This window comes from Meleagris gallopavo, chromosome 1 (assembly GCF_000146605.3).
Source record: "Meleagris gallopavo isolate NT-WF06-2002-E0010 breed Aviagen turkey brand Nicholas breeding stock chromosome 1, Turkey_5.1, whole genome shotgun sequence".
Lineage (NCBI taxonomy): Eukaryota > Metazoa > Chordata > Aves > Galliformes > Phasianidae > Meleagris > Meleagris gallopavo.
In genome coordinates this window covers 14,971,729-14,990,133 of record NC_015011.2, presented here as the reverse complement: position 1 = coordinate 14,990,133, position 18,405 = coordinate 14,971,729, and the positions used below count along the sequence as shown (strand labels likewise).

The 18,405-nt window shown below is 35.4% G+C and overlaps 1 protein-coding gene across 1 annotated transcript in view; it reads right to left on the bottom strand.

The window, feature by feature from the left end:
• Nucleotides 1-17,318, bottom strand: part of HGF (hepatocyte growth factor) — a 29,783-nt gene extending 12,465 nt beyond the window's left edge. Inside the window, exons 1-6 of the mRNA XM_010727281.3 lie at nt 17,138-17,318; nt 13,055-13,167; nt 12,302-12,416; nt 7,727-7,869; nt 5,906-6,026; nt 1,086-1,204 (exon numbers count right to left, since the gene is read on the bottom strand). Coding sequence (XP_010725583.2) covers nt 1,086-1,204; nt 5,906-6,026; nt 7,727-7,869; nt 12,302-12,416; nt 13,055-13,167; nt 17,138-17,247 — 721 coding nt within the window. The 5' untranslated portion in view covers nt 17,248-17,318. The remainder of the gene's footprint in view (nt 1-1,085; nt 1,205-5,905; nt 6,027-7,726; nt 7,870-12,301; nt 12,417-13,054; nt 13,168-17,137) is intronic.
• Nucleotides 17,319-18,405: the final 1,087 nt, after the last annotated feature.

The window sequence follows — 18,405 nt, the reverse complement described above, 5'->3', positions numbered from 1 at the left end:
TGATTATTTTGTAGGATGGTAGTTCTGTAAGAGCAAAATTTGTATTCCAGAACTGGCAATGAAAAGTATAGAAAACAAGAGAGGAGATTACCACCTGTAGGTCCCACATTTCATTTGTTGCACAAGTTACTCTCTGCAAATGAAGTAAGGATGCAAATCTTGATTTCCTAATAAAAATATGTCACTACAAAACATAATTTTAGCAGCTGCCTCTGCCCCAACATTCCTATAAAGCTCTAGAAAAATTACTTCACCACAACTTTCAAGAATAGTCCAATAATTTTACCTTTCTCATTGTTCCTGTATTTCTCAATTAAGACTACCTAGTTATCAGTAGAATAGAGTTGGCAGAGCACAAAAATCAGCAGAATCTGGGCTCTGAACATAGCAGGCACTCCACAGAGATAAAATCTTGACAAATTCTGAGCTAAAGCATCTCAGAGTAGGCATCTACCTTTGCATATCTTAATATCACTTAGTATCACTTTAATCCTCTGTATGTAAAGTGAAAATAACAAAAGCAGCCATCTCACAGTTACAGTATGAAAATAAATCAACAGCCTGTGGGCCACTGATATTGAAAGGATGGACATTACAGAGAAACACATGAGTAAATTAATAATTCTATCTTCAGCACAAGGTTGAATAGCATGCAGGAACCAAGATCTAGAACCACACAATATGTAAAACAAAGATATGTTGATAGAGCAGGGAAGGAGGTCTGCTCCAAAGTATTGTGCATGAATCTACACCCAAATTGAAATGCAGAGATCCATTATGGCCCAACTATTATTGCACATGACATCTTCATGCTTAAATTGCCTGATTTTATTAGTTCTTGATTTTTCTACATTTTTAAACAATTTCCTGTGTATAAGATATGCACATATACATATTCAAGTGCTAAATATCTCACATCTCTTTTATTTGTTATCAAAATAAATGTAACGTCATTGTAGTAACTCCTCTTTGAAAACCATCACCAAAGTGCAATTAACGATATAGCTATGGTCCTATATTGCTTGAACGGTCTGTGTCCAAATTTTGAAAAGGAAAAGGAAGTAATAAATTCTGCTTGAACTTACCACAGGTTTTAATCGCACAAAACTCCCAGGGGGTGTTAGGGTCAAGAGTGTAGCACCATGGTCTCAGCTTGCCATCAGGATTGCGGCAGTAATTATCATCAAAGCCCTTGTCAGGATATCTGCAAACCACAACACGAAAAGTGTCAGGCAAGCCTTCCTGGCAGTAGTACACAGGTTTGTACAAGGTACATAAAGGACTGGCTTTAGCAGAGGAAAATAAGAGCCGGTTTCTATTAACCTCCGGTCTGATTCTGTGAGATGGATGCAAATAGTCTTTAACACTATTAGTAAGTTAATAACATAAAATCTCTTTCTAAGTGTGCAGCAAAATCAGGCCTCCACAGAGGGGATTCCCTGCTGAGCTAATGCACAGACCACCGGATGGGGTAACTCCGCTAATTGCTAAACTCTTGCTCTTTGTCTGTCAATCGATGACCAGACTCTAAAGCCACTCATTTTTTTGAAACAGCCCAATTAAGTGTGGATTATATAAACACTGCCTGGCAGGCCGGACTCATTAAGAAAGCAGGTTCTTCAGTGCAACAGCCCTGGGTTCAGACTGGAAGCTATTTTGAATAGCTCTGTTACTAATGATAGCTCCATTTTTGTAACAGAGCTTGTTCTAGGTCATGCCCTTATTTCAAGCATTGGGAGAAAAAAAGGAGAAAAATAAGGAATTAACTTCCGTCTCACTTTATCTCATTAAGATTTGAAACCATTCTGCCATTTAATTATTTCCATGTTCCTATTGCCATCATTGAACTGTCAGGAAGAGATTCAAGATAAGGAAGTACTTTTTGTATAAAAGTACCATACAGACATCTATAAACTTAAGGAGATTAATGCATACTTTTTTTCTCCCGTGTATACAAATTGTCTTGGTTTTCCAGTTTTAAGGAAACATGTTTGTAGAAGAAACAAAAAGTAGACTTGCCCCTGAGGGAAACATGAAAAGATTGTAAGCGAACAAAGAACTTAACTACCTGGGAACCTGAACCCATTTACAACTGCAAGCAGATGTGTTTCACACAAGCATAGGAAGATATGATTTACAAGCATATGTTTTTGCTAAGCTTTTTCTATCAAACAATTACCCTAATATCAACTCATACATTTGCAACATGATCTCCCATTCTTTTGGTTAAAACAGGCTTCTTCATCTATGCAAGGGATGGGAACAGGATTCAACTAGAATTTAAAAAAAAAAAAAAAGAGAAACCTCACAAAAATGAAAAGTGAAGGAATTTTAGAATGTGTTCATTTCAGATCTAGCAGCAGCACTTCCTTTTCACCTAGGTGAAAGAATTTATAAAGGAAAAAAAATGCATCCAAGGATTTCAGAAGCAAAATGTATAGCTATATCCATACACAATGGCTTTGGACACCTGCTACGTGCAAAGATGAATTTTCATGTTGGTACTGTACGTTCTCTGTAATGTAAACAGCCCACAGAACCAAAGTAAGTCCAGGAATGGCAAGGTCCCTGCAGTCATAGCTTCCTAAAGCCATTCAGAACAACAGGGGATGTAAAGAATCTACTTTCTAAAAGACAAATATCATTCCTAGTATTGTATAGTATGTCAAAAATGTTATTTACTATTCAGAACTTAAGTATAGATGTAATAATTCTACAAGGATAAATCTTTGTCAGACAGTGATATCCAGATCTTTCAATCTACATGTCTATGTATCTTTTCAGTGTGAACAGCAACCTTCCCAGTCTGTTTCTTCCCTCAACACTCTCAGGCCTGCCTTTGCCGTATATAAGATAAACAATGAGGCTTCAAACTATTCCACTCAGTTCCACAGTGAAGAATTCTCTGAGATCTTGTCCATTTGCTCTGCAGATTCTTCTACCCCGCAAAACGCTTGGGTACAGATCTCTTGCTTGGATCCAATTAAGAGTCCAAGGTTTCCAAGATCTTTCAGAACACTTGAAACATCAGTATCTGTACTTTACTGATCAAACTGAAATGAAGCATGAAGATACACATCTGGTGTCAAAATCAAGACTTTTTCTCAGTTTCTCAGAAAAAAAAAAGAAGAAAAAAAAGATGTTAGATGTAGATGTGTTTATTCTATATAGCAGATGCCAGTGTCTAGCTCTGCTGTTACTAAAGTAAAACTGAGTGTCTGAAACTCTTATTTTATCAAAATTTATTTTCACTTAACTCTTTGTCACCTTATAAGACATATAGAACTAAAAATTTGATTATTTTATAATGTAAATTTTTATACCAGAGATACAAATCAGAGTATTTTAACGAAAGAACACCTACAACTATTAAACTCCTATATTACACATAAATCCTACTTTTCTGCAATAATAATATTTATTTCCACAACATAATTGCTTTGGAGAAGAAAATGAGTATAAGAAATGCTGCTTCTCAATACCCTTCATTGTCTCTCTTAGCCATTATCCTCAGTGATCTTTCTCTCATACTGAGGCATAAACCTGCCTCACATGAGAGACCTGGAGCTTCAGAAGACAATTCTGCATCCACTAAAGGTTAAAACTGGGTCATCCCTGAGTTGTTTCAAGGTATTCCTACTGCTAGCTTCAATCACTTCTAACAGATATTATCAGTTATCCTCTGTTCTCTAAACTCTGACAGGAAAAATTCTAGAACAATTCACTTAGATGATAGAAAAGTGGTGTGTATTCATTATTTTAATTGATGCCTTAATAAATACAAATAAGTTAATATCTACCCAGCTGCACTAGTCCTTTCTCGTTTCCAAGCTATTCACATTATTCACAGGTAATACAGTGTAAGCCTCTCTAAAGACTGCTCCAAACCTCCTCCCTTATTTTAAAAGCTACCATTATCCAAGTGTAACTGGCACTACCTTTAGTGATCATTTCCTAAAGTTAATTAACATCAGTGTACAAGAAATGTCCTCGATGCTAGTTACAGTTGTGAAAGCACTGATAGATGTTTCAGTTAGTATGGATTGGTTTTTATTTAAAATAATAATAATAAAATTACAGCATGAAAATAATCAAGAACATGTTTACTGTAGGAATTATAATTAGGAAGGTGATCATGACTGAGACTACAGCTAGTCTGAAAAGTTATTTTGTGAACAAACCAAAATTAGTGGAAAAAGAAAAAAATCCTTCAGGCAGTAAAATTATTATTTTTTGAACCCAGCAGTTCTATAGATGTTTTGTTCCCAAGGAACAAAATTCCTTTTGTGACTTATTCTAGGGTATAAAGCAAGTGCATGGCAAAACTCAGAAACAGATTATCTTCAGTCCCATACTGCTAATACAAAATATTAATTGTAGCAGAAGTACAGGAGACTCTGCTAATTATTCATGCAACTGATCATTTTAGCCAAGAGGAAAAAGAGTTTATGTCTCAGAAACTCCAGAACTGTTAGTCCTTAACCTTTTGCTGAAAAATATGACTTTCTACAATCTACATTACTGTATTTCTGAGTATAAAAATCAGAATAAATGTAGTGGAACACTTCAAAATATATGAAAATATATCTTTTTTCTATTTGAAGATTTCTGTCAGTGGAAGTGAATTTTTATTGATATTACTAAAACATAAATCCATGTTGAAAGATGAACTGCTTTTCCAGGTAGAACGCATGCAGTAGGCAAACACTTCGGTCAAATAAGATAGATCATAGAATCAACAGAATTTTTTGAGTTGGAAGGGACCCTAAAAAGTCGTCTAATCCATTTCCCCTGCAACACCTCCAGATAGATCATTTTGCTCAGATCCCTCTGAATGTCTCCAAGGATGGGGCATCCACCACCTCTCTGAGCAGCCTGTTCCAGTGCCTCACCACACTTACTGTAAAAAACTTCTTCCTTATATCCAAACTGAATCTCCCTTCTTTTAGTTTGAAACTCTTTCCCCTTGTCCTATCACTACAGAACCTGTTACAGAGTCTGTCCCCTTCTTTCCTACAGCTCCCCTTTAGTTGCTTGAAGGACACTCTCAGATCTCCCCAGAGCCTTCCCTTCTACAGACTGAACAGCTCCAGCTGTCTCTGTCCTCGCAGAGTAGTTGTTCCATCCCTTGGATAATTTTTGTGGCCCTCCTCTGGATGAGCTCCAACAGGTCCACATCTATCACGTACTGGCAACTCCGGAGATGGATGCATTACTCTGGGTGAGGTCTTACCAGGACAGAGTAGAAGGGCAGGATCATTTATTTTGCTCTGTTTACTACACTTCTTTTGATGCAGCCCAGGATGGAGAGGGCATATTGCTGGCTCATGTTCAGCTTGCTATCCTCCAATACCACCAAGTTCTTTTTAGCAGATACTTGCACTTGATTAGAACAGACAAGCTACAGCTTTAAAATCGTTCTATATTTCAAGGTATTGATCTTTGGGTAATGTTGCAAGTTTATAATCACAAAGCATGTTAATAACTCTTGTATTAAAAAAAAATAAATCAAACTGTTATTTATTCCATAATATTTTACAGGATTTTAAGCAGACTGAAGCGGCATAATAATATATCCAGAAACATTCACAGGTGAATTTTTGTACTGATGATGAAGGAAGGGAGGAAATTTTCATGAACTAATGCAACACATATAAGCCACTGCACTGTACAGAACTGGGATGTAGTCACTGCTGCACAAAACAGTCACTAGTCTTCATCCTGCATCTCCATCATGACTGCAACAAATCTGCACACACCGTGGGCCAGATCTCCAAACAACTAAAACTGTCCAACTCCATTGATTTCAGCACAGCTAATACTTCTTTTCCCAGCTAGTTCCATAACGTGTATAATTTTGAAATGAAAACCACACAGATTTGCATGGCAGTGAGGAGGATGTTACCTCTCTGGACGAAATTTGTGTTTGTGTGGTCTCTGAAGGTCCCAGCGCTGACACTCCTTGCCTGACTCAGTATGATCCATTGGCCCTCTGTAACTCTCTCCATTGCAGGTCATGCATTCAACTAGAAACAAAAAATATATATAGTTTTCTAGTCATTTATTATGCTGGTGAATTACTGCATTAAATTAAAAAAAAAAAAAAAAAGAATTATATCCCTGCTGTTATAAATTGAAACCAACTTAGAGAGGTATAAAAGTTGATATCTTTTAAGTCAGGGCTGGCTCCTTGGAATGGGAAATTTCAGTCGGAATTGCATTTCTTTCTCAGATCTAATCCAGATGCCTAAATTTGGTACCACTTTATAGGACTCTCACAGTTTGGAAGCAGGTAGCTGTGAGCTGCTAGAGCTATTTGTGTTCCTAGCTGCTTTTCAATCTTAACTATTGCAGAGATTTGTTTGAATTCTGATTTTACTCTCTAATGCCCTACATATAATGTAGAAAGTGTTATGATTACTGACAGGGAGAGACACAGCTAAGGAAAGAGCATTATTTGGAGGTGATATTTTCTACTCTAGTAGTATTCACAATCCTAAATCACTCTAAGTCATAGAGCTCTGTAGAATAGCACCATCAGTTTAGGTGCTGAATAATGCCTGAATTACAAATTTCAGGAGGTTCAGTCTTTAAATTCATACCACTTTCAGTTATGTATAATATTGTTTCTTTTCAATACTAATTCTTTCTGGTAGCTTAAGCATTAAGCTACATTTTCAGTCTTGGTTTAAGAAAGTGGGAAGGTGGAGGAAGAGTGGGTTAAAGCTATAAAAAGGATTTGAAATTCCAATTAAACAAAATATGCTGCATAATTTGGAATGAAAATTTTAAAATACAACAAATTCATCCTAATTAACTGTAGACACATTTCTCAAGTGCTCCCTAATTAGAGTAATTGTAATTAAGGAGCACTTAGTAAATAGTAGTTTATGCAACTATAGATCTCATTCTTCAGTCAAAACATACACTGCGTAAGTTTTGGTCCTGCAGTGAGCTCCAGGTCTTAACCCATCTGAAACTCCGTTAAATTGATCATTAAATGTTAGCCCTCAATAGATTTTCAAACTACTTATAAATCATTCTCTTCCTCTCTCCATTCCCTTTTATTCCCCCTGCACTGTGCATCTGTTGCACATAACATATTAGCAGGAAAATTGAAGGCATCCTATCCTGAGAATTTAAATGCATTGATTGACTAGAGTGAATTGGCTGATTAGCAAGACGTTAGCTGATATTAGCTGATTAACAGAACATAAAAGTCAGATGTGATGAGGCACATCAATTCAATTTCAGATTCTGAGACTTGATAGTGGAATGTGACTGGCTTTCCTAAATGTTTTCCTTATTTATGTAATTCAGTTGAAAAGCAAAACATGTTTTTACTTTAAGGATTTGTCATGTAATTCACTACTTATATATATATTTTCATCAAAAAGATGAAAAGTTGATTTTACAGTAGATAAATCAGCAGTTCTAGTGAAATTGTTAATGGATTCACACTGTATTAGACAGTGAAATAAGAGATATGTTTATGCAATCAGCACAACTGCATTGTTCTAAATTCTCTGTGACCTGAGCAAGAGCTAGTGATCCTGAAAGCTTATTCAAGATCTTTTCCTCAAACTAGTTTTAGTGCAGCAGCATTCATTCTAGCTAAGAAGTCGCCTTTCCTTACTGCAAAGTCCGTAGGTGAGTATTACAGAAGCTAATGGAAGTTCTGCTCTGTGTACAAAAAAGGCACATTTTGGCATGAGCCCTGCCTTACCTTCGGAGCAGAGGGGGATGTCGCAGACTTCATGGCGCATCTCTGGGCTGGTGGTGAAACACCATGGCCCTCCCTCTTCCCCTCGGGGGTTTCGGCAGTAGTTTTCCCGCAGGTCTTTACCCCGATAGCTCGAAGGCAAAAAGCTAGTTTTAAAATGACAATCATTACAGCATCAGAGCATGCAAATTTCAGTGTTAATCATACTATTTTTATAAACAGTTAGAAACAACCACAATTCTGCTTCCTTCTCCCTCCACCCTGTCTACACAAATGCACAGGATTACTCAACCAATGGCCTATGTCTGAGACAATTTCTCTAGCCTGTAGCTTGCCCTAACAAGTTTTATGTCTATTCCTCAGGCATCTTTAGCCATTTATTAGGCTCTAGAAGAAGGATAAGGAGGGTAAATTTATTACAAGAATGGAAGTAAGATCCATTGGCATGTAAGACCTGCTGTTCAGGTACACTGTGCGAACATGCAGCAGGCTCAGTGCAGCTTGGTGCATACCTACACCATAAAGGCCACAGAGAAGTCCCATACCTGGTTAGGCAGCAGCTAGAATTGAGCAACATGTGAACATGGCTGAGCATTGAGTGCATCACACCATGATAACATGCTTTCACAAACTGAAACCATGCCTGCTTTTTGTTCCAGTACCAGAAAATGCCCCAGATCCCTCTTTCAATGTCTTGTTGCATGTTTTGACACAAGTCCACTGATGTCACCATAGGATCTGCTAAATAAAGACCCACTTTCAGTGTTACTGCACAAACTGGGTCACTTAAGAGCTACCTCACTAACAAAAACTTTTCTCACTCTTTCATTGTATTTTCTTCTTTCGGTGTAAAGGCCTATTACATAACAATAGCATTATTCCCTTACATTAGAGGTTTTCAGGGCAATCTTAAGCACTTTGGTTTTTTGAAGGGAGTGCATAGAAATTGGAGCTGATACTGTATTTTTGTCCTGACAGATATTTTCAGTATGATACCTCCCTGTTGATGCCCAGTCCAACAAATATGAACTCTCCAGGGTCAAGATTTTGTCTTCTTGACTGTCTGTAAATGTGTTCAAGTGACACAAAAAGCTAACTCCATGGTAAAGAGCCCAACCTAAGAGCTCATCACTGCAATGTCTGCACACTGCGACAAACCCAGTGCTCCTTCACTGTCAGATTCATTGCAAAAAGTGGTGCTTAAACACCAGCTACATTCTACAGTTTAAAAACAAACAACCACCATATTCAATTCAGAATTACACTTAATTGCATGAACATTTCTTTCTTTCCTTTTTTTTTTTTCTTTTGGTTAATTGAAAAGTTGTGAAAAATACATTCTGGATCAAGAAAAAAAAAAAAAAACAACCTTGTAATTTTGCTTAATAGTTAATAGTTTAATTTCTGTGATTTCTAACATTTGTTCCACTTTTTCTTCAATACATTTAAATAGTGGGAACATTACAAATAAAGTACACTTTTTATTCTGAAAATGCCTAGCACTTTTTAATGAATATTTTTTTCTTTTATTTTTGGCTTATTTTATATTAATTTAAATCACCAAGGGAATTCAAGAGTATCTATATTTTTGAAGAAAAAAAAAATGCTTTAAAATTTAATCTAACTTCCTTTGAACAAACATAGGTTCTTGAGCTCAGCAATCTGAATGGAGCACGGGGGACAGTCTTTATACACAAACACTGATTTAGTTTATATACAAAAGCAAATGAGAAATACATTGTCTGTTGTCCTTGGCAAATGCCATGTTATGAATGAATAAGTAAATATAAAAAAGCAGACAAATAGAAAATTCCAACAATTCCAAACTGAAATTTTAATCATGTTTGATTCAAGTTAATGTAATCTCTGAATTAACTGAGGTGGAAAATACTTCTGTTAATCACACTGTGGTTCTAGTCAAGGCAATGTGGAAGTAGTACCCAATAGTGCTTTTATCATTTTTGCTGCTGGAAGAGAATGATTTCTCTGTCCTAACTGCTACTTATTAAACTGTTGCTTCTGTTTTTCCCCTGCAGTCTTGCAACTTTCAAAAAACTTTAATTAAAGATAATCCTGGACAACTCTTTTGATGGTGTGTTACAACCTGTGTAGGTTTTCATGTGATATGTCAATGTAGGTTAGAAAAAAAATGTATTTAATCTTGCTTCTGGAAAATTTTTCAGCTTAAAAAATGATGAACATCAAAAAATACTGGCATCTCAAATTATGTCAGATCTACTGTTAAAACATCAAAAAATTGTTAAAGGATAGCATTAAAAAGTCAAGATGGATCACATAGACAACTGGCTTCAACAGGTACGGAAGCAATATTCTTGAAAAAAGAAGAGATGAGACATATTAAGGGCTCACCCAGAATTATACAATGGAGCCACTCTTAAGTTTGTATACTGGTTAAGTTCAACTGCATTAGCCAAGGAAAAAGAAAACAGAGCCAGAAGATGAGGCCAACAAGACTAATAGTAAAAGCAGATTCAACCACAACTAAAGTAGCTGGAAACTAGCAAAAAGTCTGTGAAGTACTGGTCCAGTATCAGACCTTTTCTCTTCGACTCTTTTTATATTGGCGTTAGCCAATTTTATAATGGATTTAGCCATTTAGGTAATAAATGCTTAAGAAACAAAAATTTGGAGAGATAATTTTGTAATCTGTACTAGGATAGGAACTAAAATAATCTGATCCTGATTTCAATGGGGAGTCTTCGGGTGTTGCTGGAACAAAAAATAATTAAACGTATCATTAGTTAAATTTAAACACAAGTTTAAGGTTTGAAGCTATTTCAAATTTTGCTGGAAAGATCAAGAAAAAAATTATATTTCTCCCTTGAATATGAAAAAAAAAGATTTATTTTCTAACTGGCAGTTTGTGATAATCAGATGTTGAGAAAAACCAACCTAAAAATCTAAGCCTTTCGTAATAATAAGTTCCAAACACACCACTACTGTCTGCTTCTTCCCATCTCCCTCATGTCTCTGATGATGAAATCATATTTTCTGATGTTGAAAAACAAAATTAGCAAGCAGCCACCTCATTTATCCAGTGACCTTTTAAAAATTAAACTTATTGCACAAGAGAGGAGAAAAGTCATTCTCATAAAATTCATCACAGAAGAGCGGCTGTCCAATTCTACTATATAGAGTCATGTTTGCTATGTATTAAAACGTAATTTGGTGACATACTTCTTTATTTTATTATGTAGTCACAAGTATATTATATAAAATTAATGCTTATCCCTGCTTATTCCATGATCATTGAGAATTGTTTCACTTCTAAAAGATGAATATTGTGTACCTCAAAGTGTTGAGTCTCGAGAGGTCATTGCCATGTGAGCTGATGGCATTTATCATATGTTCACAATTAAGCATGGTCTGGTCCAACACTGAAAATCAGACACATTACCATCTATATTGTAAGCAATCTAGTCCAGTCAAGTTCAAGCCTGAGGCTCAGCTCTGTGACACATTATAAGAGGAGAGATCCCAAGTATCCTTCGCCTTTTAAAGTTGTTCCAAGTTCTCGTCTTGCACTCTAGATAGATTTGGTCAGGACAGGACTGAGCAGCACACAGCCCAGTTCCTCATTAGCAGTCTCCAGCTTGGCTCTAACTAAGCAAAGTGCTGATGTTGGGAGAAGAGATCAAAAGTCAGCAATGTGAATGGGAAACTCTTGGGTGAGAGAAAACATTTTTTTTGCCTCTGAAGGGTTTATCATCTAAATGGTTGTAACCCAAATGAAAAGAGTCAAACAGAAATGGTCGAAGAGTATACAAGTGCCTCAGTTTTTTTTTGCTATTTTTGCTGTGGTTCATCTGCTTTTATCATTACTCTTCCTGGCATCAGTTTTTTTGTTTTCTTCTCTTTTCTTTACCTAATGTAGTTGGAATGGAGCTATTCTCAGTGTGTAAATGTCCTCAGTTCCTCACTATACCAGATCTTAAACTCAAAAGTTTAACTGATCAGTCTTTAGTTCAGTCTTTAGCTATTGCTTGTACGATCTGAAGGAAAGGATTTAAAGCATCTGCTCAGTCCTTTCATGTATTTACTGCCTGGTCTAATTGCTTTATGGAGTTAAATATATTCTGCAAATAGAATAGATATAAGAATATAATAAGAATAATTATACACTGATCAAATAGGTGGGCTGATATTCTTACCATCCTTCATTTCCTATGGTGTATTTTTTTAAATGATCAATTTACAAGGAGTCCATTAGAAAACAGTGATAAACTTCCAGACTCTGGGGTGAAGTAAAGCAGCTGTTTTGCTACTGCCAGAAACTAAGAGATCAAAAGGAAATAAACAGCTGAAAAATCCAATGCAGGAGAGGAAGGGATCCAGACACACAGGCTGGTATTGGAGGGAACTCTTTGGAGAAAGTTTAAGGTTTTTTTTCTGGAACCTGGAGAATGGTATCTCTGGGGAAAGGCAAGAATACTCCTAAGAGATTTTGTTGTTTAAGGTCAGTGTTCTCATAAATTCTTTGTCTGCTAATAAGTCAAGCTATGCTTTGTGGGATCTGTCTGAGCACTATTCTCACTGTCTCTGCTCCTGAACTCTTACCTGTGCTCATGGGGGATCATTGAATTCCAGGCCTGACACTGAATACCACTTTTGGTAATAGATATTGTTCCTTTGTACTCAGCTCCTTTTCCAATTATACAGTTTCTGACATAGTCTATTGGAAAAAAAGGAAACAAAATGAGGACTTTCATTAAACACTTTACCAGTGTATCTAAAAATAGAGCTCATCATCAGCTTTCACATAAAAAGAATACATTTTTAATAAAGTTTAGAGGCATCATTATTCAAAACATACTTTTGTTGTCCATATAATTCTTGTCTCTTTTATTATTTTAAAAAATTTATGAACACTAACTTGACAAAGGATGCTACTGAAAATATTACCAAAGTGCCTGACTGATAAAAATCCGTAACTTGGGACTTAACATCTCCACTCATTAATTAGGAAAATAAAAGCAATAACAATTTAATAGAAATTCAATAATTTTAAGTCATACAACTGGGATTCTAAGTAGTAAGATGATGTAGACTACTACACGGAATATTAGGCAAATACGTAGGTTGGAAAACTGAGCATGAACAAGTATGCAAACATCACCGCCCTTGCATAACAGAAAAAAAAGAAAAGAAATGGGGGAAAAAAAAGTTTGCAAGCAAAGCTGTAAGATGTTCAGAATACATATAACCACCTTATGCCCAGAATATATCTACAGCCAAAAAGTCACTGACTGACCTCAGCTTTTATCCCCCACCCTTAGTTGGAAAAATAAAATAAATAAATAAATCACTTACCCTTCTTTTCAAACAGATCAAACGCATGGTCTTGCTTCTTTCTCACACCATTTGTCAAGCTGTTGAAGGATAACCAATGGCACCGTTTTGTAACTCTGTCATAAGCAAAGGCCCTGCAAAGAAAATCTGGATGAGAAAAAAATCTCTGTGTGGTTTATAATAATGACACATGGCTTGCCAAGGAGCATGCAATGACTGCAATGACATCAGATTTATTTTTACTGGGAAAGTCAGAGAAACAGCCCAAATTACTATTTAAACCCACAACTGTGTTGACAAGAACAAAGAAACAAAGAAATTAAATTGATGTGGCCATTACATTAAATACTAGGTTGGTTGTTCACACTAATCTAAGAGTTCCCTTGTTGTTAAAGATCTTTGTTTTAAAAGTGAGACAAATGTGACTGAGACAGCATTTGTGTCCCTAGATGCATTGCTTTCTGGGAAGGAAAAAAAATAAAATAAAAATGGAAGATTAAAACATCTCTGGTTTTCTTAAAATATGCCTGTGAAAGAGTTAACTTTCTCAACTAATAGCACATTAATAGCGTGAGGAAAATTCAAGCACAAGATCTCTTTCTTGCCCAGAACAACAGAGCTATTTGAAAACAAGATTATTTTTATTTTTATAAATAATCTGAACTGTGATAGTGTACCAAACTTTGTCCTTGCTTTGCTTCATTTTTTTTTCTCTTATTTTTAACTGGTTTCAAGGATAGAGTACAAAGTGTGCTCAATTGAGTAGAATTGGAGGTCAAAGAGGAGGAGCAAACAAACAAACAAACAAACAATAATGAGAGCAGTAAGACCACTTTTTGCCAATATATATATATTTTTATTTTTTATCAATATAAAGTGTTTTTCTCTCAACAATATTTTGAAAGGTATTTTCTTAACTATAGGCAAAATATTTAAAAGGCTTTTTGAGATGGATTGTCTGGAGGGGGACAACATTTATTTCAATTAACAATCAAAAAAAGAAAAAGAAATAAAAGAACTAAAGAACTTTTTTTCCCTTAATTTTTCAGTAGAAAAAAAAAAACAAATTACACTCATGACACTATAGTCTATAAACCACAATACAGTTTTTGTACTAGCCATCAATAATCCCAAATATTCTCAGCTATTTTGTTCTGATTTGAGAAGGCATTTTAACACTACCTGACAGTATGCAAAAGAGACATGGATTCTTACACTTTATCCTTACTTTTCCTGTGCGCTGCAACTCCAACTTACAGCTCTTGATTTGCTTTTAATTCTCCTCATGCCACACAAGTTTTTCTGTGCAAGATCTTGCTGGCTTTAGTTTAAAATATTACAAGATCCTATCCAACCTCCCCTCTTTCAAACATCCTCTTCATTATCTTTTCCATCACCAAACAGATTTTTCATCCAACTGCTCTCTCTACTCTGTTGACTCCAAATGTTTCCAACCTGCTAACCTTCATCCTTCTGCCTTTGTTCAGCCTTCTGTTCTCTTCTGGCCAGTTCTCAAATATGAGCATATCCAAGTGCCTCCAACTCCATCTTCACAAAAATAACCTTGACCTTTCCTGCCTTTCCAATTACATTCTCCATTCCCCTCCTCCCTTTTAAAGTGAGAATGCAGAATGCACTGTTTACAAACATTTATTTCATTTTTTGCTTTTGGTTGCTTTTTGGTTTCCTTCCAGCTTGGCTTCATCTATTTCTGCACATGAAAGTTCCTACCACACTTTTCTTGGACACAAATCCTGAGGATTTTTACAGTTCTGAATTTAACATACTTAGTCAAATTCTTGGACTTTCTTCTACTGATACTATCGATCACAATTTTTGTTGTTGCTGTATGTAGTGAGATAATCAGTAAACTTTCTGATCAGGTACTGGAGTCTTGTGGTCTAGAATGCAGTCTCTTGCTGTCTAAATGTGAAATATAAATACAAACCAGAAGGTAAGAAGATAACAGTGTATAAGACTACTGTAGCTTTGTGAGTAAGGAAGTGACAACACAAGTGCAACTATTTAAGTGATGGAGAACTACTGTTTGGATCAGTACTATCACTAGAATCAAGCCATGAAAAATGTCAATAAATGTAGGTATATAAAATCAAATACATAAAAAGTAATTTTATGTCTTTTTTTTTTTAATGTTCCCACAGATACCAGTAAACTAGTTGATTTTAATTTCATTTGACAACAAATTTCACCTTGTAATATCCATATACTGGCAAGAGGTTAAAGACTGGTGATCTTAAGAATGAAATGGAAACATTAGTAATTACTAGTTCCTTTAAATGAGACCACATGTCAAATGTGTTTACAGTAGCATCAAAGAACCATGTACACTATAACAGGAATCATCTGGTACCAAATGGAAATCCCAAGAACGTTCCCCGTTACAGAGAATCTCTCTTTCTGCATAGTGATAGCCCAGAGTAATCAACTATACGTCTGTTGCTAGTTTTGCTAGCTTTGCTGCTGAACAAGTGCAGGGAAAATTGTGAAATTCAGAGCATGAGGAGTTATATATATAGTTATTTTTCATCTTCAGTTCAAAAGAGCTATTGCCTGATTGCAGTACTGCTATCTGTGAGTACTATTCTTCCAAGCTCTGTTCCCAAGGTCCCTCCTGGTTTCTCTTTATTCTTTTATTGACTGATTATGGCAGAATTGCCCCTTAATGAATCTGTCAGGCAGTGGCAGGGACTGACTGTCCCAATAGAAAAAAAATCTTCAAAAATGAGAAACTAATGGAAAAGCAGAGATGTTTTGGATTATTATTCATATGAAGTAAAATTACTGAATATATTAACCTACTTATTATTTTCAGAACAAATAAATGTACTAGTCAGAACAGCTGCAACTACAAAATGTTTGAAACAATTTCTTTGAGCAGATGTTGAAATATAAAATTGTTTGCATGGCATCCTTCAGAATTTTTTATACTGTGAAATCTAATTTTACAATACTTCTTGTTGCTGAATATCAGAACTTAAGGATCTCTTGTTCACTGAGTACAACCTGATCTACTTGGCAATGGTATCAGTGGAAGGTCTGCCAATAGAGAAAAGAGTCAGATGTACCATATGAAAAATATTAGTGCCTGGAAAATATTTTTTTAACAAAAAATTGTAAACTCTGCTAATTTTTTGCATATGTAAATAGGCAAAGTCTGAGACAATACAAAATAGATCTCACAGCATTGGAAGTAAAGGCCTGAAGAAGAATCAAAGAGCTTTCATTATCAGTTTGATCAAGGTTCAATTTTAGCAAGAGTACATTTTCTTATATTTTAAGATAAAGCTGACATTTAGCCCAGTGCTCACTACAGAAGCCATTCATTCTCTGCAAGATTCTCCTGCGTTCATGTTATTCATTTATTCATTATAGTCTAATCTAAAAGAGGCCAAGGGGACAATTCAAGTCTAATACATAAAAAAGTAACAGTGATATGTTCTAAAAAATAGTAGAGAATATGTACTAAGCAGATAAGCAATCAGCTGTATTACGTGTTTGTAAGAGACAGCAGATGCTGTAGAATAGCAATCATATATTTGTAATGACTACGTAGCCAAGAAGATTTGATTCCATTGTATCAGGTTCATAGTACTTGCCAGTGAAGTTTAGCAGTGCATGTATCTGTGCTCCATGTGTGAAGTTCCCATTGACTTCAGTGGGAGTAATGTGTAAGTAATGAAGACAGAATATGGTCTGAAGCGGTGCTGAAGTACTGCAGCTGTGATGTGTGACAATATCCATTTTATAAGAGATATAAAAATCCCAGAAATGTTCACTCAATGCTACAGTGAAGCACAAGTATTCCACAACTTAACATGAGTACATTTTTTTCAGCAATATTATGGAAAGGATTACAGATTGAACAAGCTAAGACAGAACAACTCAGATAGATAAATCTTCAAAAGGACTGATACTCTGGGCAGGTAGAACAACACCGTTTTTTTTTTTTTTTTAAGTGCAACTTTTAAGTTGTCCTCAGCACAAGCCATAGCTGGTGAAAATTACAGTAAGATGTTCAGCCAAAGAGTATTATGTAAGAATCTGTTAGGAAAAATGTAATAGCAATAGAGATACATTACTTACTTGCAAGTGAATGAAAGGCCTTTGTTCCTGCTGCATCTCTTGGCACACTGCTCAGTGGTATTTAACAGCTTGGTTTTAACTTCCAGTGTTTTGTTTACTTTGATGAGCATCAACTCGCCTGTTTTTTTATAGTCATGAAGAGGATTTCTCCTTTTTCCTTTACCTTCTAAGAAAGAAGCAAGGAAGAAAAACAACAACAACAAAAAAAAACAATGTAAGGAAGAGTCCCAAGGTCACAGACGGCATTAGAAACGAATAACATTTATTAAGGAATTATAGCTGTACTGGTACCTAAAGAATAGTGAAATTCACAAAACTAAGGTACAAGTAGATGAGAAAAATTGATTGTTTTAAGTGATCTCTATTGTTAAAGCTGGTGTGGTAAGAAAAACAGAAAAACTCATTTCAAATTTAGGATTGAATGATAGTCAAAAAGGGTGGAAGGAAAGTTTTTCATTTGAATATTTTTTTCAGAACCCCTGAGATGTGTCTGTTTCACCTCTTGAAAACTCTATCATGTAAATAATTCCGTGAAAAATTGAAGTGACAAAATTAAACAAAGGTCTTCCCTTGATGGATAGAATGGAATTAAAATCAGAATGAGAAGGATGTAAATCTGAACCTGATAAGCTGTTTTAAAACAGAAAATTTTTTAATCACTTTAATAACAGATTTTGAGCCTAGAAGTAACACAAAATAGTCACTTGTGCCATTTGTTATTCCAGTGAAGATTCACTGTGAGTATTGTGTTGGATTTAGAAGTCAATGAAAGAGAATCATTAGCCTACAGAAAAGAAAAGGAGGGGAGACAGAAGCCAGAGTGTGTAAATAGTCCACATTTTGGAAAGATTTCTACAGAAAGATCTGTTTCTATATCTCTGTAGAAAGACCCAAGAAAAGGTGTTTAAAACGCAGTAGAGAAGATTGTCTAGAGAAGTTTGGCTAAAGTGCAAGAGGAAAAGTCTTTATACTTTACAAGAAAAAAAAAGATTTTCTATAAATTTTCTAAAAATATATACATTTTCTATGTATTCATATGTTTGTTTTTCTCATACAAAGCAGTTTGCCTCTGTAGGCTTCTCCATCATCAGTGAAGGCAGATGAGTATCTTTGGAGGAAGTTTCTCATTATTGTAAGGTACATGAGTAACACAGGAAGGATAAATTGCTCTTTTGATCTATTTCTTTTATTTCTCCTTTTTCATCCAAAGATCCAAGATGATCCTTTTAAATTAGACAGTTAATGCAGGGGAAAAAAAAAAAAGAAAG